The sequence below is a fragment of the Notolabrus celidotus genome, chromosome 9, assembly GCF_009762535.1.
Source record: "Notolabrus celidotus isolate fNotCel1 chromosome 9, fNotCel1.pri, whole genome shotgun sequence".
Classification (NCBI taxonomy): domain Eukaryota; kingdom Metazoa; phylum Chordata; class Actinopteri; order Labriformes; family Labridae; genus Notolabrus; species Notolabrus celidotus.
In genome coordinates, this window is record NC_048280.1 from 11,233,066 (window position 1) to 11,260,920 (window position 27,855).

At 40.2% G+C, this 27,855-nt stretch overlaps 2 protein-coding genes across 3 annotated transcripts; one reads left to right on the forward strand and one right to left on the reverse strand.

Moving 5' to 3' along the window:
* Positions 1-1,080: 1,080 nt before the first annotated feature.
* Positions 1,081-27,805, reverse strand: pi4kab (phosphatidylinositol 4-kinase, catalytic, alpha b). Of its 2 annotated transcripts, XM_034691573.1 has the most exons (55): positions 27,600-27,805; positions 26,493-26,609; positions 25,838-25,931; positions 25,415-25,503; positions 25,251-25,323; positions 24,904-25,166; positions 24,255-24,321; positions 23,335-23,483; positions 23,167-23,232; positions 22,979-23,075; positions 22,691-22,882; positions 22,487-22,587; positions 22,166-22,295; positions 21,087-21,216; positions 20,895-20,990; positions 20,590-20,773; positions 19,859-19,962; positions 19,402-19,570; positions 19,257-19,307; positions 15,363-15,471; positions 14,895-15,031; positions 14,667-14,800; positions 14,484-14,566; positions 14,325-14,395; positions 14,067-14,191; positions 13,887-13,968; positions 13,538-13,621; positions 13,163-13,252; positions 12,714-12,833; positions 11,814-11,828; positions 11,540-11,632; positions 11,286-11,442; positions 11,063-11,190; positions 10,803-10,961; positions 10,419-10,570; positions 10,187-10,294; positions 9,972-10,099; positions 9,351-9,509; positions 9,140-9,219; positions 8,865-9,064; positions 8,215-8,305; positions 6,928-7,095; positions 6,439-6,492; positions 6,206-6,326; positions 4,970-5,099; positions 4,060-4,203; positions 3,904-3,974; positions 3,705-3,811; positions 3,506-3,610; positions 3,253-3,378; positions 3,035-3,155; positions 2,682-2,841; positions 2,502-2,591; positions 2,310-2,393; positions 1,081-2,213 (listed from the first exon to the last, which is right to left on the reverse strand). In XM_034691573.1, the coding sequence occupies exons 1-55, from the start codon at positions 27,696-27,698 to the stop codon at positions 2,162-2,164; spliced, it is 6,309 nt and encodes a 2,102-aa protein (XP_034547464.1). In that variant the 5' UTR covers positions 27,699-27,805; the 3' UTR covers positions 1,081-2,161. The 2 variants fall into 2 exon arrangements, with proteins under 2 accessions (XP_034547464.1, XP_034547465.1); XM_034691574.1 differs by lacking the exon at positions 11,814-11,828.
* serpind1 (serpin peptidase inhibitor, clade D (heparin cofactor), member 1) lies at positions 15,819-18,676 on the forward strand. Its single transcript, XM_034691575.1, has 7 exons — positions 15,819-15,908; positions 16,082-16,352; positions 16,626-17,269; positions 17,418-17,566; positions 17,653-17,777; positions 17,951-18,095; positions 18,218-18,676. Exons 2-7 carry the CDS (start codon positions 16,090-16,092, stop codon positions 18,407-18,409), a joined length of 1,518 nt encoding a protein of 505 aa, XP_034547466.1. The 5' UTR covers positions 15,819-15,908; positions 16,082-16,089; the 3' UTR covers positions 18,410-18,676.
* Positions 27,806-27,855: the final 50 nt, after the last annotated feature.

A 27,855-nucleotide genomic window follows, 5' to 3' on the forward strand; every position in this document is an offset into this window, starting at 1 on the left:
ACAATAATTGAAACTGTGTTAGCTGATATGGTTCTAGATTAGTTTAAACTAAGTGGAATCTGTTTTGAATCAGTCAGAACAGTCAACCTGAGGGATTCAGAAACATATGAAATGTAACATTTATGCTGCCACCTGCTGGATGTAACCATAAAATACAGCATATACAGGTAGGTGCAGTAGAGATACGATTGCACATTTGTTTGGGGCTTTTTGCTTTTCAACAATCAATGATATATATTTTAATGGTTTCCATTAAATTACTTTTTAGATTAAAATCTAGTTTGTTTAGACTCTACTAACTGGAAATAAGAGTATAAAATTGCACAGGCAATCACAATTAAAACTAGCATAAGTATAGAAAATACTTCAGTACTGTGCTTCATGGTCAAAGTAATCTCACTCTTACAACAAACAAAAAGATACAGGAAGAAATAGCAACAGCCCAATACAGCCTACCAGTGGCGTACTCAGGGTGTTTGAGGGGCAAGAGAAAAAAATACAAATACCTGTATGCAGGTCACATTCTAGTATAATTTTATCTGTTATTTTACACATGGTTATTTTAAAGTGGTTTCATGTAAACCAACAGATGATAGAGATAACTCATTTAACGCTTCGGCTTAAAAAATAAGACTTTCTAGATTATCAAACATAATTTAAAAACATTGCACGACAACCAAACCTATACAAAGTTATTAAGGTTAAGTTGGACCTTTATCATAATGTATCTAGTGGAAAGGCACCTGAGAGGGAACTTCATAACATTTTATGCACTGGAGAGGAATTAAGAGGGCATTTTTTATGTTTCATTTTCTGGAAGCGCCCCAGAGAGGGCATTTTATGATGTTTTATCTACTACAGGATCATTCAAGAGGGCACCCGACCCCCCATGAGTACATCACTGCAGCCTACTGAATTTGTGGACAAGTGAGACAAAGTGTGGACAATCTGGTTCAACAGAACCGACCTGATTCTTACTGATTTATCTAAAGCTCCCATCACAAATGTATGAGCACTTAACCAGTCACTGTGTTAATGGATGATACATTTTAATAAGACACATCAGAAGACAAAAATATGTTTCTTTACATTAATAGATCTTTATTAGATTTCATATCCTCTGCATTCTCATTCAAAAAGCATGAAGATAGAAAAGGAGACAGAAAATGGGTCATGATTATAAATATACAAAGAGAGGCAAAGTCTTTACAATCGGTAACATTACAGAGAGGCTAAAGCCATATGAACATGGGGCACAGCACTTTGAATTACTAAAATAACTTTCACCAGAAGCTGCATTGGACACAGGCTACATGGTAGTTAATGCTCAACTTCATGCAACTGCCCAGCATTTAAGCTTTGTTTTACCTTCATTCACAAACAATAGAAAAGTATAATTTATGTGCATTATGCCGCCCCCCCTCCCTTTGGCAATGCTAAATATACAAACTCAACCCCAGTGTTTCCCACAGCCGAGGTAACTGCAAAATACAGACTGTGTCAGCTCACCTGCGTCAATAAAATCAGTCACCACCATTAAATACGACACTAGTACCACGCCACAGGTCAGATTAATCTGACTGGTCCATTAAAAAGAGAAACACAGTATTACAGTCAAGTACATATGACAGATTAGGCCACATTGGTCAAAACTGAAACCGGTCTACTTCAGCTACTTCAAGTATCCATTTCAAACCCCATCTAAAATCAACAGCTTTAAGAACCCACATTCACTGACATTACAGGGTGTCTAAAAGTTGGCACAGACTTCGAAGTACTGAACGTGCAGGATACCAAGAGTTTTCTTCTCCAAGTGCACACAAGTCAAGATGCTAGTGCAATTATAATTAAAATAAACAACAACATGATTTTAACATAGCATAATAAATAAGGCATAAAATAACTCATTTAAAGGAAACAAGAAGCAAAAGCAAAAATAGTACAACATCCAACAATCAGCAGAAGTAAACAGCCACAATCTTTAATCATAACATCAACAAAGGCACACGCGCACCAACACACGCGTGCACACGCGCGCACACACACACACACGCACGCAGACACGCACACACACGCACACACACACACACACGCACACACACACACGCACACACGCACACCATATACCAGCCATTATATGCGCATGCTGAGGCACAGATGTTTAGTACGGGATCTGGTTTTGGTAATACTGGATCATGTCGTAGGTTTTACTCCTGTAAGGCAAAATTAAGATGAATTACCCATGTGAATAATGCTTTCTGGAGATGAGTATGAGCACAGTGCGTAAAGTTATTAGATGTTGCGCTGACCTGTTGCTGAGGAAGCAGTTCTGAATGACTTTGATGATGAAGGAAGCTGCGTCCTTCTCGCTCAGACCGGGATTAAATCGCTGCCTGAGTGTTACAGAAGAAAAAAAAAAACATGCACCAAATGTCAATCAAGCTGCTTATAATTACTGAGTTAAGCACAAACATGCAGACAAATCCACACGCTTCACTCACTTCAGCAGTTTAATGGTCTGTCCTCTGAAGCAAGGGAGCCCTGTGTCCAACATGAGTGTAACCAAAGAGACGACTCCATCCATGTAGGGCCTAATTCACCAGAAGAACTCCTCTTAACATTTCATGAAAACCGTAATTTAGATGTAGAGAATATTTGCTCTACTATTTCTACACACTCACCTGACAGCCAGGTATCCCCTCACACACATCTCCATGAACCATTTGAAGGGAGTCGCCTCCATCTTCCCGCCCATGATCATCACCATCTCATCAGTTAGCTTGATGTCCGGCTCCCAGCCGAGGTTTCCACCAGGAGAACTTTCGAACATGAACCCAAAGTCTGGAAACAAACAAACACACAGACAATAGCTTGTTGTTTTATGCTTGAGTACCATGTGGAAGCATGCAGATAGTTTTGGTTTTATAATAAGAGTTCATTTCATCAAAAGGGTGAAGAAAAAAGGGTTTAGATTTTAGAAAATGCATCTTCCTCTCTTGCGATGTTAACTTGAATAAATGCACACATTACACACCAATGTGGATGAGGTGGCCCTGGCTGTCCAGCATGATGTTGCCGTTGTGTCTGTCTTTAATCTGCAGCAGGAAGAGCAGCAAGCTGTAGGCCGCCATACTGCGGATGAAGTTATACCGCGCCTGACAAATGAAGTGTGGGAAGAATGATCAGATGTAGTTGTTAAGGAATATAATTTGCGAATACTTACGAATATGGTGGATTTTATTAGATGTTTACCTTTTGAAATGCCAGTGTGGATTCATCCCCGTACTGGTTTCTGAAGTAGTCGTACATGCCAAAGTCGGTCTGTCTGCCCAGCTGGTCACGAGATTTGCAGTCTGGGATGCACTCAATCACTCCACACTGTAGTGAAACATCGAAAACAAGAGAGGAATTCTTTTGATAACAGGTAAGGTTAGACTTGCTGTTTCAACATAGATGAAAACTTGTTTTAAAGAAAGGAGAGAGAGGTAGTTTCATCTGCACTCACTCCAGGGGCTGTGGCCACCACCCTGTAAGGAAATACGTAGAGATCCAGACCTACAAGTTGGAAGATGTTTTTAAACAAGCTGATGATCTGAAGGGCCAGCATGTCCTGTAAAAACAATAAAAACAATTGAAATAGGGAAGTCATGCTAAAATAATACAGCCATATTGTTCTAGAAAGGAGAGGAGTTTGGAATTGAGACCTGTCGACAGTCATCTCCCACTTTAAAGATGGCCGCTTGCCAGCAGATTCTCTTTGCCTCCTCTTCGCTTTTCTCTCCATCTACAGAATCTGAGCGACACAGCATACCTGAGGGGAAGATTTTTTAAAAAGACTGATCATCCTTGTGCATATTTGAGTACAACTATGTTTATTTTAGGTGTATCAAACATTAGCAGTACCCTCTTTTTCCAGCTCAATGACTCCACATCTCCTGACTTTAAACTTGGCCAGGTAAGGCGCTTTGGCAGCACTACATCAAAGGGGAACAAAAGAGCATTTATAAACATTGCTTTCACATTTCTGTGATATTTTTTGTTGTTGTTGATGGTGGCCACCTCTGCATGGGGGTCCCAGACTTGTAGTCTATGTCCAAAACTATGGCCTCCGGGTTACTTGGCAGATAGCAGCCAGGCTGGACTTTGATCTGTGACATGGCTTCCAGACAGGCCCTCTTCCTCTCCTCTCCTTTGGGAAATGGTCTGATGAAGACAAACAAAAACAACTTGAGCACAAAGTTTCCACACATTAAACATGCATGGGTATCTCACTGAACATCAGACCACAGGTGACAGTCAGGTTCTGCTGTTATTCACAGAGGAGAGTCACTTGGGCGGAGAGTAAGAGTGAAGGCCACGGGGACAGCACGAGTTTCTCCCCTGGATAGTTGCAATTATCATCGTAATGAACGCTGAGGGGAATTCTCTCTGCCTCTAGTGGCTAAAAGGCACTCTCTGTATGAGCCAGCAATAATGGGAGCCGTCAGAAAGCTGCTCATCAGCTCCTCATCAGCTGCAGGGCGTACACACTGAGAGACAGGTAGTCTGGGGCAGAGGGAGGTAGATTTTCCCATGCTGGTGCATAATGTGAGGGATAACACATCAACTAATGGCCCAATAAATGAAGAGCACAAAACTTTCAGGCTCGGGAGAAATTTTGTTTTTACTTTGAATATTACCTAGAGTATTATGTCTGAATGGAAAGTTAACCGTAGTTACTTTGAGTCCTTTGGTAACGTTAGCATAAGATTGGAACTGAACAATATGCTAACTCCGACCAAATGATATTTGTTTACTGTAATTGAACGTTGACCGAAATTCACTTCTCTTCTACTAACTTTAACTACCTTAAACCAATACCGTTAAAAGAAGATCAATTTGATATTGTAACTTTAGGAAAAGTGCAGCAGGAAAGTAAAGAATCTCCAACTGTTTTCAAAAGAACCAAACATGACAGTGTTGCTCATACTTGATTATGGCTGACACGTTTGTGATCTTGTTGAAGAAGTCAAACTCTCTCTGGTAGAAGTCTTTGGCCGGGCCTGACAGAGAGCCTGTGATCTCCTCCACCATCTGCTCCAGCAGCTCGCCGATGTCAGCTGCATGCAAAAACAAGATCACTTTTTTTATACGATTCAAAGTCAAAGTTGTGCTGTGTTGATGAGTCAAAAGCCCCTTTTACATTCCCTGTTCGAGACAGGACTGTTACACCTCTGCTATGCAGTAGCTTCAATGTCAAACCCACAAAGGCGTAATGGTGGGATGAAGTGGTTTCGACCCTGAACTTGCATCAGAGGCAGTAACAGAGGTGTAACAGAGAAGAGATTGCGTCACTGTAAACATCTGAGCCAGCAGCAGAGAAAGGCAGTGAGTGTGTATGTATGTGAGGCTCATGCTATTTGTTTACACATCAGGCCTCTCATGCTTCTAACAGTGCAAAATTGCCAACTGAGACACCAACATTACACCATTCCAGGGTTCAATACAAGACGTCAAATAAGTGAGTGCGGTGGAATTTCAATGTAAGAAGGGCTAAAAAGATATCACAAGGGTGATGCACTGGTTACCTGTTTCTTTTAGAATTGATCTTAAAGTTATTTTACATGTTTTTAAAGCTCTTAACAGATCTCTTGTCATTTTATGTTCCAGCTAGATCACTGAGGTCCTTGAATGCGTCCCTTTTAAATGTCTCTCATGTGTCTCACACAACAACCAGATAGGGAGCTTTCTGTTTTTAATGCACAAAAACTGTGGACCTCTCTACCTCTGGACATCAAAGTGGCGAGCTCTGGGTGTTTTTAAAAGTAGACTAAAGACTTACCTTTTTTAATCTGGCCTTTGATTTGAAGTAGTTTAATTTTAGCCCTGGACTGTATTATCATTGTTATTATTTATATAATCCTTGTTTTAACAACATTTATTTATCCTATTTATTAAATTGTCTATTTATTTCTTTACATTTAGATTTATCTGAGCCTTTTACCTTTAACAGATTTTCAATTTTGCTTTCTACCCTTATTCATTTTATTAATATTATTGTATTTATTTTATTTTATTTCTAAGTATTTTTTAGGATTCTGCCTTTTCTTATTTTACACATCTCTGTTGTATTCAGTCTCTCTGTTCTTTTGTGAAGCACTTCGGGTTGCATGCTTGTATGTATGAAAGGCGCCATATAAAGAAAGTTAAGTTGAGAATGTCTCACGGTCTTTCTGGTGCGCTTCTTCATCCAGGTAAATGTTGGTCTTCATGTTCCAGATGAACTGGTGAGCAAGAAGCTGCGACTTCTGAGCGGCCCACAGGATGTACTCTCGCACATAACCCATCTGCGCCAAATTACAAAAGGAAAGAAAAGAAACAAAACACCATTCAGTAATCTAGGAACATGTAGGCTTTCAATGCATTTTATTGACTAATAATTCAGCCGCTCTTGTTTACCTTGTCGTATCGAAGAGCTTGGACGATTTGTGGAATGTAAAATAAAATGGCGTCCTAGAAACAGTGGAGAGAATGTTTTATTCTTATGCCTTTTACAAAGAGAGCACAGTTTACCAAAGTCAAATTCCTTGTGTGTTCAAGCATACCTGGCCAATAAAGCTGATTCTGATTCTGATTCTGATTCAGATTACCAGGGAGAGGAATTAACTAACTGTAAATGTAAACAACAGTCCCCTAAACATAATGAGCTACGGGCTATAAGTCATAAGTTTCATCGAATTTCATCAGCTCTGCCTGAGATAGCCTAACTGAATAAAGTCAGGATTAGTCATTTAGGCATGTTAGTGGGAATTATAGACCCCCGATACACTAATTAGACAAACAAGATGTAAATAATCTATCAAAATCAGATTTGATGATGTTTTGCACAGAAAAAAAACAATATTCAACACAACTGACTGTATACCTGTGCTGTGAATGTGAACTTACAGGAGGAAAGGAGCGAAGCACTTTGACCCCGTACTGGGCTGTGAGGGGGTGAGGAGGGTACAGGGAGGAGAAGTATGACAGCCCAGTTGGGGGATCTGCTGGAGCCCAGCACAGAATGTGACTCAGCTCGGGGGAGTCAGCATCTATTGTGTGCCAAGTCACCAGGAACTGTAAAAACACAAAGAATGAGAGAGAAATAAAACATAGAAATGTACATAAGAACTTTGATATGCTCTTCTCTGTGTATAACATAAAACACAGGATCAATAACTCTGCATCAGGCATGACAGCAACGTGATGCAAGGTGATGACCTCGAGCCTGATGGTGTGCTAACTAGACTCCAGAGGACGCTGTGTTTATTAGTTACTTCACTGTGTCTGGAATAAACAAGCATGCTATGTCAAGGAGGATCAATCGCTAAGTTATGAAGCCTTTTGGGAAGGCCATGCTCTGCCTCCTTGTGCTTCACCTTAAGACTAATAAGAAACTAATTAAGAGATCAGTCAGGTAGAACTAAATGAAAAGGACGCAAGGAAGCTGGAGGGACAAAGATGAGTCCAATAACACACCAACAAGTGACAAGAATACAAACTTATGAAACAACAACAATGTTTTTTTTCTTGTAAATAACTCTTGGTGTAACTTAACTGATCACTTAAAAATTTTCAATGATACAACTCAGTGCTTAATGTTGCAGGGAATCAAAGTATTTGTATTTATATATATATATATATATATATATATATATATATATATATATATTTATTTATTTTTAATTATTATTTTATTATTATTTTTATTTTTTTATTTAATGATGTCTTGAGTCTCCTTTAGTGCCTGTTAATGGGCATTACAAAATTAAAGCCAATGAAAGTATTAAAAAGAGCTGTGACTGAATCCCATTCAGTGTTTTGTTATTTCAAAATCACAGGTTTTTTAGATTTCCTGAAAAGCTGTAGTTCTGGAGATATGAGGTTTCAGCCCGACAGCAGTGATATTAGATGCATGGAATTCATGGGGTTAGTTTTCTTGGGGCAAACTGCAAGAGCAAAGTTTGATCAAAAAACATTTGGGTTGCTCAATCTTTTAATTCCAGTCCATTCCAGCTCCCTCAACCTCCACTCAAAGCCTGCTGACATCAAGACAACTGAAAACCACCTAATCAAAGTTTCTCCTTCTCCTCCTGATTTGATCATTATCTGCTCCTAATTTTGTCAGAATAAAAGCTCAATCAATAAAACCAAAGAGATGGTACTTTGTTTTTACTGTCAGGAGGAGGACCTCACCTTCACTGCTTCTGGAACATCACACACAGCAGCCGGATCCATCCGCACGAGGCGAGTCACCTCAGACACAATGGCCTCTGTGTTTTTAAATCTGAAAAGCAAATACAAAACTCTGTATATGTGGTGTGCAATGAATGACTTAATCTGTTGAGGGTAATTATAACTGTCATGGCATAGACTTGCATGTATGTGGGATTAGTGCCGACTGTGTTTGAGTAAAGATGGTGTTGGTGCAGGCAAACATGCTCATGGTCTTTATCCAGCAAAAAGTTCACTTATGCTTCAGTCGAGGCACTAAGCTGTAGTCTGTCCAGGAACTAATGGTGGGTATAAAGTTCAAACGAAGTAAAAGTAATAAAACCATTAAGCTCGTCTATTACAGAAAGTGCAGTTGTTGCACATTGATCATGTAAGATGTTATCACGGCCATGATGTGGGGATGAGGTGCCACTCTGAATTTTCTTTAAATCTGTGCTTTTGGGGTTCAGCATAAAATTCTATAACTCTTACTTACATTTAGAGTTTAAAAAGCTCATTTCTAGCTTTTTTAGAACACATTATAAAAGTTCAATTTGGTACACATAATCTTTTGTAGTTTCAGTTGAAAATGATGAATCTTGGGATGTGTTGTATGTTGTTTCTCTGTTTACCTGGCCGGTAGCTGCAGGGCCAGATAAGGTGCAATGCTCCAAGCCAGGTTGACGTTATCCTTCCACTGTTTCTCCGTCAGACTGATGTATTTTGACCTCCAGTTGGCGATGCTAGTTTCAACTGATTGTTCAGTTGAAATAGCTAACTCCTGAGTCGACAATGGGTTGTACCAGATCGTCAGCCGCTCGATCTCACTCGCCTATAGAGAGAGACATCTATCATGATAGAACTACATGAAGGTCTGTAAAAGTGTGATGATATGTGACACTCATACCAGTAAAGCCAGTAATAGAGTTCTGCGTTTCATGTAGTACTTGTGCAGCTGAGAGCCTCTGTTGCTTTTTTTAGAGTGTCCTGAAACAGAAACAACATATCAGAGCTACACATGACAGTAAGAAGATAACATCACTGAAGATCTGTTTTAAATCTAGGAATGAGAAGCACATGGAAGCTTTAACTCACTGTTAGCATCATGTGTATTTTACCTGACTTCTTGGATATGGTGGACATCCCGGAGGACAGAGGGTATGTGTTGATCCATCCCTGAGCCACCTGCTGCCTTTGGCCCATAGCGGCATCAAGGCTGTTCCGGCTGTCTGTCACTGCCACTACGGACAGGCTGTTCACAGACATGTCCTGAGGATCTACACAAAGGAAACACCTCTTTTATCCGTCCAACTTAGAAATAATAATTTATCAAAAAAGGTCTGAATGAAACGGTCTGCAACGAGAATGTGAGGGGATACTTTGAACAACTCTTAATCTGCATCAAAAGCCGTCCATACACATAAAATAGCCCAGGTGAAATCTCTGCAACTATAATTAATAACAGTAAAAGGTAAGTAATTAATCTAAACATTAATCTTCTAACTTGAACTTTTTAAGCTCAAGTTAATTTATTTTATACTGTAGATTAGAAAACTTGAGTCTGGGCATTAGGTCAGATGTCCTACCATATGTTCCACTTAAATGAATAAGTACTGCTATAGACAACCACGTACATACCACGCTAAAAGCTAATTACAATGAACAAATAAACTGTGAAATGCAGGGCACTTCAGTTATTATAACACAAAGATTGAACCACTGTTGTACCACTCATGTACCTGGAGGAACCAGCTGGCTGGCAGCCAGATATTTCTTGTCTGACTGCAGGCTGGCATAGAACTTGATCATGATACTGATGTCTTCTCTGAGCCTCTTATCGGTCTGAGTGGGAAATTTGGGTGCGCCACTGCACAAAAACAGAGAAAAAAGTGGACACACCTTTTCAAATCACATCCAATGTAAGCTTTTTTGCAGACAAAACTTATTTTCTTACCTGAAGTAGTCAAAAGCCGAGGAATAGATCTTCTCTCGAAGCACATTTCTGATGGTAGCATTTGTCACGACATCAGCATGTAGGAGAGTCAGACCCAGAGTCAGCAGCCTGAAATACAAATAGTGATTAAACAGAGAGTCCTATCAGGTTTAGGTTTCAGAATCTCTCAACGCTAATTATTACAGTAATCAAGATTAAACCAGTCGGCTCTCATTCTAACGGGACACCATACCTAAATCTTGGTCCAATAGCAGCAACATGTCGGTTTAGGCTGCTTTTAGGTCCTCCAACACTCAGAGATAGAGATCTCTGCAAAATGGTAGTGAAAATCTCCACCTGGTCTGCACTGCTGTACTTGGCAATCTCAAACCTCTGCACCAGAAACTGAAGGGAAACGTTAATAAGAAGAATACATTATCATGCATGTGGTTAAAAGAGAACTGAGTGTATCAGTGTTCAAGTTCTCAGTTCACAGTTTTGCAGATTACTCCTCAGTATGTCCCTTAAGTAAACTACATCATCTCTGAATCTGATGTTTCAACTTTAGAGTATTAAATGTAAGTGGAAATAGGGCCAACAAGAAATCAAATGCAAAGTCCATCTGTAACTGACTGACCTCTATCCAGAGGAAGTGAGGGATGACGTCAGGTGCACAGGGTGCAGGTTGACTCTCCTCTGACACAGCCAGGGGGCCGGCCTCCACCTTCGCCTCTGAAAACAAACCCATCTTCAGCTCTACTGTCATCTGCCAAGCTCCTGCCATCTCACGCATAAACTGAGCAGATGGAAAAAGAACGTGAGAATTAATTTATGAAACCCATCTCGAAACAAGATACACATTCATTAACATAACTACCAGATTTATGATAAACTTACTGGCACTTCCACCCCGTTGTGTGCAGCCAGGAGCCATTCCCAGCAGGCGATTGCAGTTTCCATGCCGTGTTCTGTAAACATCTTCAGAGGGGACCAACACAGATGGTGCAGGAGCAGAGGATCACAGTCTGAAAGAAGAAGAAAAAAAGTACCATATCTTTATCATGACAAACATAGCTGCCATTATTTCTGTACCGACACGACATGAGGCAGAGCTGCTCACTTTTAGTAGTTATTAGCAGGGCAGCCATCTTGAACATAGCCTGAGTGAAGGCCTCTGGCTCTTTTCTGTCCAGAGCACTGGTCATCTGATGGATCATCAGCTTGTTGAGGTCTGACTGGCTGTGAGTCGCCTCTGAGAACTGGATCATACCAGCCACCTGAGGAGCACATAAACAGACAGGTACTGTATGAATCACTATTTATGCAAAGAGCCTGACAAAACTAGACCATCATCTGTTTGATGTGACACTTCACCTCTCCTGTGTAGCGGTTGCGCAGGTTGAGTGAAGCCATGAAGTTGGAGTAGTCCTTCTTCACACATGCTGGTCTCTCGGTCAGCTGGGTGGTCTAATGAAAAACACAGTTTAAGGATCAGTTGGAGGCACACAGTTGCAGGCTGGGAGAGCCAATCACGTAAGTAGTACGTAGTGTTGAAACAACGTGGTTGAAGTTAAACTGTTACACTTCTGGATATAGTGAGGGCATCATGCCTGAGCCCTGTCTCTCTGTATTAAGAGATCAGACCAACCTGAGGGAAAGCAGCCTATGGTTGGCCGCATGGTGGAGGACAGCACCAGCAAAATCAGTTAGCCAAATGGGCAACCAGCCAATAACCCACCCGTCCATTGCAGGTGAGTAACCAGGTAACCAGCAAATCCGTAACCCAGCCAAGCAACCAGGTAGGCAGTTCGATGCAGTTTAATAAAGACAAAATACAACAAATGCACCAAATGAAAAGACAAATACAGCAGAACGCAAGCCCAGGAACACACAGGAAAATGCAGAGCAAGCAAAAAAATATCACACGGACTAGTAGGCATGCGCACGAACGAACAGAACCGTTAACAACTTGGCAACTAGGCTGCCAGTGTTTACAGAGCTACAGGATGCAGAATAAAACACATGTATATGCAACAGAGATATATGGCACTGCAGTCAGTTTGACAGAAAACCTATACTATACCAGCAGTATACCAACACTAACGCAGCACTATACCAGCACATACCAGCACTATACCAGCACTATACCAGCACTATACCAGCACTATACCAGCACTATACCAGCACTATACCAGCAATTTACCAGCACTAACGCAGCACTAAAAAGCTGTTACTGTGCGGCCATTGGTAGGAAATGTTTTAGATTTTACAGTTAGTTCTCAGAAGTGAAAAGGTATTTATTACATCCTGAAGCATCGTCAGCCTCTCAAAAAGAGGACTTTGAAGATAGGTTGTGTTTTGTACTCAAACTAAAATGTTGTCAGAGTAAAGACTGAAGTGTATATCGTCAAATGTGACAGGTAGCTCAGAGCGACCCCACAACATTTATTCGGGATGTACAGTTTTGTTCTAATGGGGCCAGCCCTACATCTATTAAAAGGTCAAATGTGCAAATATTGAGGGGTAGTAACGTGCGTGTTTGACTCACGCCTAGAGTGGTACTTTGTCTGTTGTAGCCTGCAAAGTGCAGTATGCTCTCTGTCGCCATGGCCAGGCCTGTGTGCTGGGACAGTCCTGACACCCAGTTCTGATGCTTGTTCAAGTACTCCTGAACAAGCCGAGGGGAAAAAAGAGAGGAAAGAGAGGCATTAATGAAACAAAAATAACATAAACTTACTATTTAAGTTAGTATTGTAGCCAAGGAATAGTTTCTTTAACTCCACAGACAAAAGCATCGACGATAAGCTACTTTTCTAAGACTTGATTTCAGTATGGCGGTTTGTTTTTATTTCTTTTTTTGAAGAAAAAAGAAGCACTCAATGCAACAGAACTGCCTTGAATAATGAAGTTTGTCTTAAAGCTCTTTGTAGCTCTTCTATTTCTGATTTCAAGTGAGAGCTCTCTGCCCTCAGGAGACATTAAGATAGAGAAACTGACCTGTAGGTGGGACTTGGTGACTGAAGGGGCCCATTTCATTGCCTCTTTTAGGATCTCACCACAACGAGCAGCAAAGTCCTTCACAATGTTCTAAAAGGCGACAAAGACAGTTTGAAATATTATGAAATACATACATATATAAAAACAGATCGAACAAAATGTATCCCTACAAAAAATATTAGGAGGAGGCAGACCTCATCCTAGACTTATATGTAAAGATTACATCAGAAAACATCCTATAAATTCCATCACAAATAATTATATAGCAAGACAGGATCAACAATCCCCTACTGAACATGCTGTAAGTTATCAAAGTCTTCAAAACAAATGTTTGGCTGCCCTCTAGTGGTCACAGGTGTATTACGTCCAACTCACCTCTCGGGCCTCATATGTGTCAGGAACAGTGATCCTGTACGGGGTGTCTGGGATGTCATAGTATGGCTGATCCTTGTGGATGTCCTAAATACAAAGGAACATAACTTGTTAAATCTGAGGCTTACACCAACTGAAACACCTGCCTGGGTCTGATCATAAACAATTCAGTTACAATAGTGCAAACTTAGTTCATCTTTCACACCTCACTTTTGTCTTTTGAAATGCGCTTTAAGCTGAACTAGATGAAAGTTAAACTCAATTTCCATTCACTTGTAAAACATTTTATAGATATTCAAACAATAAACTTGGTATTGTTTATTTGTCACACCAGCCCTTATCTGATGCTTACAGCACTTAGTGAGAGAGAGAGAGTCTGCAAGATGTCCAACATGGTCTTCAACACACGACCGCTCCAAAGCAGATGGGGGAACCTGTTAGAGGTAAAACACATGAGAAACATTATTCATACTCTATAAAACATTATGGGAATGAATGTGATCTGATAGATTTTTTAATCATTTTCACTCACGTCTCAGCCAAACCAGAAAGGTATTTGTCTGCCACTCTGCGGATCCTTTTGTGCGTGTGGTTAAAGTTGATCAGTAAGAACTGGGCGTGTCGTTCCAGTTCCTCCTCGTGCTCTTTGGTCTTGGGCTTAAATACAAGAAAATGTGTTTTGATTGTTATTCACTGACACTGAAGAATAACATTCACAGTCATCAAAAAAGTCAGGCTTCTGTAACCTTTTCTTCTAACCTAAAATGGTCATGGAAATGATGCTACTTACTTTTTCTGCCATCATCTGGAGGAAGACATCGAACACCTTATCACCAACGCAAATAATGCACTGCATCATGCCTGCAGGGACAAAAGCAGGATTTTAAGAAACACAAATACACAGGGAAGGAAAAGAATAGCCAACAATGAACAGGCACAAATCCTTTACCAGATTTGTCTTTCTGGATGGCTTTGTCTTCAAAGTATCTAAACATGACCTGGAACCGGTCTGGATCATTGGATCGTAGCATCCTGAAAGAGTGCCACAGCAAAGAGAGATGTCACAAATCTTCACAACACCTCATGACATTACATAAAAACCATCCAGACACACAAGTTTTAAGGAACTGACCTCATGTATTCTAATCTGTAGACTGAGAGCAAGTATGTGGACATGGCAAAGTCTAGCTTGTTAATGAGGGCAGATCCTTCAGGTGGAGGATCCAGGAGATTGCTGATGGTAAGCCGCAGTTCGCTCAACTCAGCCTGGAGGACAGAAATCAACATTTTTTTCAGGGTTCACTTAAAAAGTTTTTCAGCCCGCTGACTTCAAGTTGAAAAAAGTACAAGAGCACTGTACCGGTGTGACTGTATCATTCTTCAGGGCTGAATTGTACTGGAGTTCAGAGCGAAGAGGTTCTCCGCTGGGGAAAGTGAGTAGTGGAGACTTGGTGGCGATCTCACACACACCTTCATACCACTCCTCCGGCCAAAGCCCTTAAAGATCAAAATGTCTGTTCAGATGTGCAGAGACTAACTATCTTTTTCTCATCTAATTAACACCCTTATCACACAAATACAGAATTTTTACCCATTTGGTGTGAAAATAATATATTTGATCAGTTAAAGAGACATTCACTACTTTAGCATAGCAACTCCAAAGAGACTCCTCTTGTTATAGCTTGTGAAACATGGTTGAGAAAATAACACATTATGACCTACTGTATGAAGATGGTGGTCACTCTGATATAAAGAACATATTCTATCTGATTTTCAACATCACATACTGAATATGAAAATCACTGATATCAGTCCATCCTTTGCTCACCTGATCCTTCCACAGCAAAACCCATGACCACAGAGTACAACCAGAAGTCTCTGAACAGCTTCTGGAGACGTGGTTTGGCCTCTTTGATTGGTGGGAGCCTCCTGGTCAACTGAGAGTCAGAAATATGGACACATTTGAAAAGTGAATAATGCAAATAATGATGCATCAGAAATTATCACATTTTTAAGGAAGGATTTTGAAGGAATGTGGACATAAAAACTTTTGTTTCAAATCGTTTCTATCTTTTTGAATTACTGCACTCTATTGATTGATAAATAAATAAATATAATACAAACAACCAGTTGTGAATTATTTCCTACTAGAGAAGAAGGCTTTCTTTAGTGAATTAATCTCAAATTTTCTCACCACAGAGGCTGAATTGTGAAGAGTTAAAGATTTTAGTCAGTCACAGCACCTTTTGGTCTGTTTGATCTGGTCTATTTGTTCAGGAAGAGCCCACATCAAAGTTCAGTCTTGCATTCAATTCTTTGCTCTTAGTCCCACAAACAACAGCAGCAAGGCACTTCCTGACAGCACACAGTTGAGGTAAGACATTTGAAACAAAGAGTACAACATTAGGGGTAGAAACCTTTCTATCATTAGCCTGTAAAGACATTAATTTATTGAATTTGGTTTGTAGTAATGTCATTTAATTAAATCTACTGAATATCAATCACAAATTAATTACGGGTTGCTAATATCCATTCCCTCTGCCTCAGACTTCAGTATGTGGGTCTTCACTGTTATCTCCGTGGCCTGTCTGCTGGTCAGTCCGTCTCTAGCTGGGATTAAAGAACTCGGAACTCATTTCACTGACCCTCAGCCGGACCCTAGAGGCTCTGAAGGGGGGGCCGTGGATATAGATGCCGTCCCGCTGGAGTTCCACAAAGAAAACACGGTGACAAATGACCTGATTTTTGACGGCTTTGAGGATGAAGATTACATTGATTTTGATAAAATCCTGGGTGCAGGCAACGACGACGACTACATGTGAGTATTTTGTTTTTAGTTTGGTGGATCATTTAAAAAATGTAACGTCAAGAAAAGAAGTTAAAGTGTAAAGTAATGACATAGCAGTCTAAATGACATTATTTGCATTAAGGGGGCCAAGAGAGGTGGATTTATTTGTTCATCTGGTTCCAGTTTAGCTTTGAAACAATGAACTGAGTTGGATCTTTCCCCCATATGATGGAAATATTTATGTGTACTGAAGCGTGTGCAAACATTGCTCGTTCAAACTTGTTCCTAATTTTATTTTTTTAGCGAGGGGGATGAGATAGATGACATCGCCACACCAGCCCCAGACATCGACATCTTTGCTGAACCCTCCGACCCAAAGATTCGCCGTGCCAGACTCTTACGGCTGTTCCATGGGCGTTCTCGCCTCCAACGCCTCAACATGGTCAACGCCCACTTCGGTTTCAACCTCTATCGAAGTCTTCGCAATGACGTCAACCAAACTGACAACATCCTGCTGGCTCCTGCTGGGATCTCCATCGCTATGGGAATGATGTCTTTAGGGGCGGGACAGGAAACCCATGATCAGATCTACAAAGCTATGGGATTTGCTGAGTTTGTCAATGCCAGCCATCACTATGACAACAGGACAGTGCACAAACTGTTCAGGAAGCTGACACATAGGCTCTTCAGGAGGAACTTTGGTTACACTCTGCGCTCTGTGAATGATGTCTACGTGAAGAAGAATGTCTCAGTGAAACATACGTTCCGCACAGAGACAAAGGGTTTTTATTTTGCAGAGCCGCAGTCTGTGGACTTCAGGGATCCAGCTTTTCTGAACAAAGCCAACCGTCGCATCCTGAAGCTGACCAAAGGGCTGATCAAAGAACCGCTCAAGAGTGTCGACCCCAACATGGTGCTGATGCTGCTCAACTACCTGTACTTCAAAGGTGAGCGAAAATAGAGACACACTGTCCTCAACCTACTTTCAAATGTCAAATGATGCAGAACTTGAATTACAAAACGCTCAAAGTCAAAACACACAAAGTAAACATGTAACTCTTATTTGACTCCAAACGTACTTGTTTGTATAAACAGGAACATGGGAACAAAAGTTCCCCAAAGAAATGACTCACTATCGCAACTTCAGAGTTAATGAAAAGACAACTGTACGCGTGCCAATGATGTCCAACAAGGGGAACTATCTCGCTGCTGCTGACCATGAACTGGAGTGTGACATCCTACAGGCGAGTCGCCCCACACTGATTTCAAACTTTAATGTAACTCAGAAGAGTCGGCTGAGCTGAAATATGGTTCTGTTTTCTATTTTCAGCTCCCATACACAGGAAACATCAGCATGCTCATCGCTTTGCCACGGAAAATGGCCGACATGAGGACCTTGGAACAGGAGATCTCTCCCACTGTTATCAATAAATGGCTCAAAAATATGACAAACAGGTTAACACAATTTCCCAATAATATAACCAATGGTCAAAAACAACAAATAGTTATAAGCAAAAACAGATTCATAAGAACTTGTCTTTAGTGTATGGGAAATGTCTGAAATTTCTTTTAGATCAGATGAAGTTTCGAAACTATATGATATGAAACTTTTCTCTGCCTCCCTCTAGGACTCGAGAGGTGGTGTTACCTCGATTTAAACTGGAGCAAAACTATGACCTGATTCCAAATTTGAAAGAGATGGGCCTCACTGACTTGTTTCAAGAGAGTGCAGATTTCTCTGGGATGACTTCTGAAAAGGTTGCAATGAACTATGTGAGTAAGATGAAATCTGAGAGATACACAAAATGACATAAAGGCTTACATCCAAACAGCCACTTGAGCATTTGCAAACAACAGACTTTACAAACTAACAAGCTCTCTGATCTCTCCTCCAGTTGAAGCACCAGGGGACCATCACTGTGAATGAGGAGGGCACAGAGGCTGCTGCTCTCACCCAGGTGGGATTCATGCCTCTCTCTTCTCAGATCCGCTTCACTGTGGACCATCCCTTCCTCTTCCTGATCTACGAGCACCGCACAGACTGCCTTGTGTTCATGGGCCGGGTGGCCAACCCTTCACAGAGCTAAACTGGATTTTAAAAAAAGCCCCTCTCAACAGCTAAACAATCCTCACAGATCATATCTTTAGTTAAGAAGTCCCACCAAGATATCTGTGATTTATCAGCTGTGCTATTTGTTTCTATCATAGACAGATACTCTCTGTAAGCGCATCAGCAACATTTAACAACAAATAATGAGTCTGTATGTGAATTTAGTGTCCGACTGAACATTTAAACTTCTCCTTCTTATTTCCTAAAGTGATGTAAGTCTTTTTCAGGGACATGATAGATGCTTTTTCTGTCAGATGGTTATTATTTTATCCTCTACGATGAGGTTAATAAAATATAACACTTCTAGACATGTGTGTTTGAAAATCAAAACCTTAGAAGTCTCACATTGACACTTTTATAGGGAGTGTTTTTTAAAGTTAAAAAAATCGTCTCAATCTTATTATTAATAAAATTATATTACTTTAAAACGCCTTTATAAATATTTTGGTTTTTTAAAAAGTTATTAAATCTGTTTCCTTAGTGCAATAAAATATATGTAAATGTATGTAAATAACATATACTTCAAGTTAAAAGTAATTTAGAATGATCTTAAATTTCAAAATGCTTAAGAAAAGCTCCGCTTTATGGTTGTGATATTTTGAAATAGTAACCTGGCGACACAGGTGTTTGCACTACAGCTAACAATAATTAACTAACAATATTTGTTGATAGAGTTAAACACTAACCTACCACTTGGATTCATCTAAAGCACTCAGAATCTCTTGTACTATTGTACTATTATGGATGCTATTTTAATGCACATCCTTGTTCTAAATGAAAATACATAACATGTGCAGCAGTTTGTGCAGACATCACACGCTCACCACAGCAATCACTGGAATCAGGACTCCAAGATTTCCGGCACTACTTGATGCCTGCAGGAAATAAGAAGTCATTATTAATCCACTTAGAAGCTGATATCAATTTCCTGTCATATTCAGAGGTTACAGCACACGTGTGCATGCATACTTTCAGCGCTGGTCCCTTGTCTGAGGCCCTCTCACTGGCTCTCTTTCCCTCCAGGCCCAGCTGGACAAACAGTTCTAAGAGGTTCACCATCAACTCATCCACCAGTTGCTCCCCCTGCAGGTTTGCTGCAATGTTGGCTAGAGCATTTATTACTGCCAGGGAGCAGTGCCTGGGGGGGAAACAGTGCAGATAGGGGAAATAAACACTTTTATACTTAATGAAGACAAATGTATACAAGACCAACAAGATGTTTTTACTGTAGATGCTTATTTTTCATCAGTACACACCAATGTAAAACAAACCAGGGGAAAGTATATCCTAGAATAGTCTACTAATGCTGACCCCTTTAGAGCAGCAACAACTATCAACTTTCTCCTAGATATATTCTCTGCCTCTACAACAGGAGTCACCTGGTGACCTGGGTTATGCCGTGATGTGGGTTAAGGCAGATGCTGACCTGTAGCCTTGATCTCTGTAGTCTTTGGTAGCTGAGTAGACCACTGAACTGGCCTTAACACTGATCTGCTGGAACAGGTTCCACACCTCCTGGTAGATGTATAGCTATAAAACAGATAATAGTCAGACAAACAGATAAATAGACAGACAGGAATGAGACAGCATTAAAAACACCAATGATTCAAGATTTAACTTTTTTTTTCCAGTGAGTCTATCCTCTTTTTTTTTTTTTTTCAGCTGATTACATTCAGAGTTTTAACATTATGGGGATTAACTTCTGCAGTATAATTATCAGAAACAAGAAAAGGCACGGTGTTTAATCTGATCTGTATTTTCCATAGAAAGTCAGATCCTGTTCCATTCCTGTGTTAATTGTAGTCTGTTGCATTGGGGTCGTACCAGCTGTCAAATACACCAAATTATGCTCCGGTGGGTTTTAAACTAGAGTGCTGAAACCTATCCTTACTGCGCTCTGCACTGAGACAGTAAATATCAGCCAGCGGGTTTCCAGTAATTACAGCATGTTAGTCCTTCAGGGTAAAGAACAGGATGACATTGCTTCTATTTATACCAAAATCACTTATATAACACCATCACTATCACCATTTCTAAATACACCAGGCAGTAACACTTTTCACTGATCCTCTGGTGATGAAGCACAGCATTAAAAAAACAACTGAACCATGAATGTATGCAATGAAGCAGTTCAACTGCTTTACAATGTGAGCATACATTTCCTGTGATGACCATACAGCCAAGCTGGTCGATGATGAGAACGTCCAGCTGTGAAGGAGGCTGGCAGAACTTCTGTTGAAGGATTTGTAGGATGTGCTCCATCACTTTAGGAGTGTCTCTCAGAGCCACTGCGATGTGGCCCAGGGCTCGAATGGTGTGATCAGGGATCAGATGAGCATCCCTGGCAGAAAGACAAATTATATTTTTAGAGTAGCTGTTCATCAGTGTCCAGGATTTGAAAATGTACAGGTTAGATAAAAGGACCAAATATTTAATGTTTCATCAGTGAATGCTTCTCTTACTTGTCATTCTCCTGGGAAATGTACAGACGGTTGGACAGACTGGCCAGAAAAGCTTCCACTATCACCTGGTCCATGGTCAGACCAGCTTTGAGACATCTGAGAGACAAACAGAGATGGACAATGAAAGTTTAAAACATGCATAGGGATATTTTTTTTTTGTTAACACAGCCGTGGCAGATGTTTGGGTCTGACCTGCAAATGTTGTCGATGGAAATGTCTCTGAGCTGCTCGTACATGGACGGTTGGTCTTTCTTGTTTGGTAGCACGCTGAAGGTAGAATGAGAGTGCTCGTTGGTTACATTAATTCTTATTTCTCCTGTGCCTGAAGAAAGAGTGATGACAGTGTGAAAGAAATAAGAAAAACAAACTGTTTCAAATCTCATACAAAATCTAAAGAGCATGTCATCTTCCTCTAGCAAATCTATGAGGGAGCAGTATACTACAGTAAGCAGCACAGACAAACCAGTAACCTAAATTGCATTTCGAATTGTCTGTATTCTGAGCTGGTCATCAATAGTACTGTGTACAGATCAATAGTGAATGAGAGCCTGTGCATGACTGAAACTCTTACTGATGTGTGTGTCACAGCATTATCAGCAAACACACCATCGTTCTATTACCTAAGGCTTTTGTCATTTGTGACAGACTTAAGATCAGAGGGTTCCTGCTGGATACACTTTACATTCAAATTTTTAGAAATGTATTGTTCTATGGTTTTGCTTTGATGGTGACATATCCATTTTAATTGGTACATGTCAAAACCTCAAGTATTTTACTTACTACGATGAGTATTTACTAGAAACTGTTCCTGCCCCAATCAGGGTAAACCAATGTGAGCACTGTTTTCAGATTAAATGGACATTTTTCAGGAGTATTTCATAGTAGCTGTGTTTTTCAGGTACCCTGAAGAACAATATCCTTTTGAGCCAAAGTTTATTTTGAAAAGTCTATAGTGGTGAGGATGTTGATTGGAGTCCCAAATCAGTGCTGGATATAAAGTAACCATTAACTCTGCACTCCTTTTTACTTTGTATCCAATGTCCTCACTTTAATTTCTTAACATAACACAGACTTATTGCTGTCATACATAAATGTGTTTAACTTTTTATTACACTTCTTATCTTGTTTATGATCGGTCACTGTGTAAATGTTTGAATTGGGATTTGCCAAGGAGCTGTGTACAAAAATAGCATTTAGACAAAGTCTCTGGTACAGGACATTAAATAGTGACATTTATGTTTGATATTTCAGATATGAATCAGTTTATGTACCTGTGCTGTACTGGCTGTGATACTTGTATAGTTTTATAAGAACAGGGGAAGGAACCACCAGGAAATCCCTGAGGGAGGTTGTGGCAGAGTGAGCCACTACTGGAAACCTCTCACACAGACGACCCAGGCCCTGAGACAGTGGAGAAGAAAATTTGATTTCAGGTTAACAGCTTTACCTACTCAATCACCAGCACACCTGATACTTACTTTTAGCTTGTATGAAATTTCTCTCGTCTAAATTCAATGATCTAATGGCCTCTGTAATATTTCCCTTCTTTATAATCTAATATCTGTGTCCCTCTCTACCTTACAGTATCGTACCTGAAGGCAACAGATGAGCAGAGGCATGTGAGCGATGATGACTTTACTTGAGGTTTTCGACTGCAGCTTCTCTGAGAGTTTGGTGCACAGATTCTCTGCTCCTGAAAAAACAAGCAAACACCAGGTGGAAAAAATGACGCGACCACAGTATGATAATGACATGCAAACACAGTGCTCTGCTCATGCCCTGATACAATTGATTACCTTGCTCATCTTTGACAGCCCACACCATGAGGTCCACACAGGCGGCGTTGGCTTGGCAACGGAGCTTGAGGGGGCTCTGTTCCCCCGGCAACCCCCCCGTGTCATGAAGTACCCGCTGCAGCTCTGATTGACTGCTGCTAAATTGTTCCAGAACAAAGTCGTGCACCTCTCGTACAAATCCATGCTGCAAGGCTGACAAACATGAAGGGAGAATAACAATTTAGTAAATCTAATAGTCTGAAAAATACAACAATGAAAGCAGAAATTAAGATGTTTGTGCTGCTTTACCTTTCATGTAGTAAAGTGTGTCACGCAGCATTTTGAACACACACACGTACAGAGTGTCACTGAAGGTTTTGTAAAAGAGGTTGACTCCTGGATTTGACTTAACGATAAACAGAAAAGAAGAAAACCCATCATTTCACTGATATCAGCATGACTTTAAATTTATATAACACATAGTGGTTATTTCCTACCTCAGTAACTTCCGTCATTGTGGCGTCCAGGGTATTCAAAAAAGAGTCTGAAACAAACCTCTTCACCTGTAAACCAACAAAGCAAACAGCTGCTGGTAAATATGCAATATAAAGGTGGGAGAAAAAACAGAGCCAGAATGCTTTTCATTGGTCAGTGTGCTTCTGTACCATGTTGAGGAGCTGTCGCAGAAGATCAACAGGTACCTCCACCTCATTTTCTCCTGCCCCCAAGAACAGAGGAGACACTGAGAAACTGGAGCTGACTGTAGCAAAATAGTAATCAGGATCCACCGCGCTGCTGTCTGGCAGGTAGGCACCTGAAGTGGAGGAGATCGGGAGAAATAACACACTTTAAACAAGCTAAACAATATATGACTGGCTACATTTAGAGTCACGTGCTTAGCATTTCCAAGAACTAAAAGTAGATAATGATTTCTTAAGTCTACTGAGATTAATTTCTCACTCTTCTTAATTGATCTGCTCCTGTTTATTTTAAGTGCCATTGAAGTTAATTTCATACATTTTTGATTCTTATAATAAAAACAAAAAAAACAGTTCATGTTCTTGGGGTGTAAAATGTTTTTTTTTAATGTACATTAAATAAAAGTGTCTCACTCAGGCATGATAACAGACTATAACTTTAAACAATATAGGTTTAAACAGAGTGTTAGAGTTTTCTCATGCAATGTACAATTACTTTAGAGTCATAACGATTAGGTGTACCTGTTTATCTGACCTTCTTGAGTGAGAATTCTGAGCAACTCAAATGTTAGTATAGAAGTTGTGTTTTATATTATACAAATTTGGCTATATTGTGTCAAAAACACAGAAAATTGTTACCACAATAAATGATTCAAACATTTTTAACAGGCATATGCCACAATTTAGCATGTGCCTAAAGGCAGACCAGAGGCCATTTAACCTCTATAAATGTCATTATTTTAGGATACATAAAGTGGGCTACAAAAGTAACTTGTTGCTACACAAAGCTAATGGCTGATAATGATAAACTAGGATGAGCTGACTGAATCAATGTTTTTAATGGTACACACAATTAAATGAAGTATTTAGTGTTTCTAAAGTTTTACCTTCGAAGTAATGTGGGCCAGGAGCTGTAGGTGAGCAGGGTGAGTGGCCTCCTGGATCTGCAAACACCTAAAAGACAACAAATGACAGAATACTTCTTTAAGCACTTAGGAATCATAAGTAAAAGTAAAATCACAAAGTGCATGAGACATCTCTGTGTCATGGAATTTTCATATTCTTATGTTGTATGTTAGAATGTTTAACACTTATATCTTTCCAGTCAGTGTCAGGGACAGAGTAACTTCCTTCCAATGTCATCCAACGCTACTGGGTGATAGGCGAGACAGGGTTACTTTAGAAATCAAGGTCCTTCTCCCTGCTCCTTTCTTTATCTGTATGGTGTCTCCAGACTAGAACACCGATCTTCTTCCCAATTGTTTTGTCCAAATATGGTTATCTAACTTTAGCGTCTTCTTTGGGATAAATACCACGCCTGAGGATTGTCTGGCAGAATTGACTTGGCATTGCACTGTTCAAGTTCAACATAAACTATTTTCAATGTAAGCCATCAGTCTCCTGAGTCTTCTGTGTCCAGTGTCTAACTTATTGATGAATTCCACCACACTCTGCAGTCTCTTTAAAATTGTCTTGAACACACACACACGCACACAAGTTTTTATTCTAACAAGTTGTGTTAAATTATGCACACACCGGTACTGAAGCATCCAGGTTTGTGCCTGTGGATCTTCGTAGGCTGTCACTCTGGCACACCGTAAGCAGTGACGATGGCAGGATTGACCTGAAGTCATTGAAGGACCTGCGTCGCACTCCCTCTGTTTCCTCTGTAACGCAGCGGGGAGGGGGAGAGTCTTTGGGGAACAACTTGGACAGCAGGGCTTCATCTGTGTTGCTGTAGCGGCCAAATGCCCGAGTCATGCCCAGGAGAGTGGGGACAATGTACCTACACAAGTAGACTGAACACAAGAGAGCATCTGTGAAGCTTTTTAAAGGGCTGCTTATTTACATTTTGTTGCTTTTCTGTGTATGTGTTTCTGTACCTCTTTCATGATTATCAGGTGTTTGGCACATGTCCTGCAATGTCTGCAAGACTTCCATTATAGTATTCAAGATCTGGAGGGGAAAAGGTAGAAATAATATATAGCAGTTATGTTTACTGCATCCTTAAAAAGACTGATATTTCATCATTAAGGTTTTATCTAACCTGTTCTCTGGATTCTGGGTCCCTCTGAGCAACATCTGCCAAAAGTGTCACCAGACAGAAGCTGAAGTTTTCTGCAACTGGGAGAAGTTCTGAGGAGCAGAAAAGAACAAAAGCAAGAAAATGAAGGGCCATAAATTATTGACTACTGGAACACAAAGGAGTAAAAGGCAGAACAGAGATACTGAACCTTATAATATGTTGTTGCAATGTCATACATAGCCTATTTAGATTGCTCTTAACAAGCAAAAACCATTGTCTGATGGTATTTTATAGATGTTATTGATTTTTTTCCTCATTATTATATCTTGATTTGTATTGGCAATCAATAAGAATGTCTTAAAAGATTATTTAGTGCACTGATAGAACAAATAAACAAAGGCTATTGTAAAGCAAAAGGACCCACTCTAAGAGGATTGCTCTTACCCTTTCCTTTCTTTCCTGAGCTCTCTTCGATCCATTGGACCCGTGGTAGCCCTCTCAATAGGCTCAGCAAGTAGGGAACAAGTGTGTCTTTGTGCTGTAGGAGTAAAGACAAGCATTACACCACAAACAACTGCACTTGCTGGCATAGGGAAACATTTTTGTTTGCATTAAAAGTACTTATTAATCAAAAATATGAGGTTTCATTCTTTCTGACACTAAATCAAATCTGGCTCAAGGACTATACATCAAACATTACTTTAACACCAGAAGCAAAGCTATCATCTCTACATAATTAGATGGCTGGGGAGCTTTCTACACCGTGTCTCCGTGTGATGAGGTTAGAAGCTTACATGGTCAGCTGCATGTCTAATCACCAGCTTAATCAGATTATGTGAATAAGCTTATCACAGCGATTGAGCCCTTAGGGAAGCCAGGAGTGAAAGCAGATAAATGGTGAAATACCAACACTAATCATTCTTTAATATATAATGCTACTGAAAGTAATAAGCTACATGGTTTCTGTAGTGTTTCTAATGTGATCATAAATCCATAAACAGCCTGAAGATTACATTTTTGCTTCCTTAAAGTGATGATGAAACACTCCCACGATGTTGAAAATCTCAACAGCCTGACTTTTTTACTGACCACCACCCACCTGTAGGCCAGATTCCACAAGAAACACAGCAAGTGCGATAACAGCATCTCTGCGGCGCACATCCAAAGTGAACACACCACGGACTTCCACTGGACACATACATTGGAGCTTTTGGACCTGAAAGAGCCAGAAGAGCTGTCTATAGTTACAGCATTAACACACTTCATTTTAGGTATCTAGTAATGGTATGTTGTATTACAATTTTTTTTTGAGTGATTTCATGTTCCCATGAGTTTTCTCTTTGTTAGAGATCTACCAGGAATACAAACAAACTTTACAACTAGTTTTGCACATACTTTACACATACCTATGTTCATCTATTGTGTCATACTAAACTAAGACATTTTATTTTTGTATTTTATTATACTCTCTATATTCTGCTCCTGTCTTATCACAGCCAAGGATGCCCACTATAACAGAGATATCATTAAATAAAAATCCATAATATTTATAGAATGCAACACAGTCCCCTTAATATGGTTAGAACAAATCTGTCAATTACATTAAATACAGACAATAACCTGACAGTACATGACACATTTTTAAAAAATGTCAACGTGTTGATTTTTGCTTCGGTATGTTTTCTTTAAATTCACTGCACCTAAATATTTATTTTCAAAACGCAGCTCTTTTCCAAAATGACTAATCCACCGCCACGCTAAAATAAAATTTAATATAAATTTAATATTTTTTCATCAGGTTTGTCATTGTCCTTAAAGGAGCACACTGTGAACCTTTTTTACCATCTCCCCTGCTCTTCACCCTCTAAACCTGTTTGACTGCAGTGCTGATCCAGCCTGACTACTCTGCCTGTGTGATGCAGTAACAGGCACCACTCAAGCAGCGACGCCACTTACTTCTACAATGCTCTCTTCTTCTAATGCAAGAACAACTGAATAAAATACCCACCACCCGTATTCACAACTACAGACGTGCTAAACACTGACAAATGTGAGCTTTGCTGTAAATGTCACTAATCAAAATAAAGCCATCGCCTGTGCGGAAGCAGAGCTACACCCTAAACAAAACTGTTGCTGAGCGTTACAAACCATGGCTAATTAACACACAGATTCGCCTTTTGGGGCTCACGGATTTTCACTTCCTCACCTTTTCCACCGGTGCAGGACGGTGGACAGCTAAAGAGCGGGCCAGTGACAGGACTGTGTTGAAGTAAAACCCTCTCGTTCCACCTCCCATTACAGACATGTTTGCCCCTACTTCAAACGAGCGATGTTCTGCCAGCAGAGGAAACAGGCAAACAGCGGCAGCTGGCGCTGGCAAAGCCGCAGTACGGCAACACAGAAGGGACAGTCAAAGTAAAAATGGTTTGAAGGTAGACCCGGGTAGACCTGAGGTAGACAAC

Coding starts and splice junctions, on each gene's coding strand:
- serpind1 (XM_034691575.1), top strand. CDS start 16,090: ATGTGGGTCTTCACTGTTATCTCCGTGGCCTGTCTGCTGGTCAGTCCG. Junction 17,778..17,950: donor CTCAAAAATATGACAAACAG/GTTAACACAATT, acceptor GCCTCCCTCTAG/GACTCGAGAGGTGGTGTTAC. Junction 18,096..18,217: donor AAAAGGTTGCAATGAACTAT/GTGAGTAAGATG, acceptor TCTCTCCTCCAG/TTGAAGCACCAGGGGACCAT.
- pi4kab (XM_034691573.1), bottom strand. CDS start 27,698: ATGTCTGTAATGGGAGGTGGAACGAGAGGGTTTTACTTCAACACAGTC. Junction 23,484..24,254: donor TGGCCCACATTACTTCGAAG/GTAAAACTTTAG, acceptor CCTCCACTTCAG/GTGCCTACCTGCCAGACAGC. Junction 9,510..9,971: donor CAGCCAGCTGGTTCCTCCAG/GTACATGAGTGG, acceptor TCCTTTGTGTAG/ATCCTCAGGACATGTCTGTG.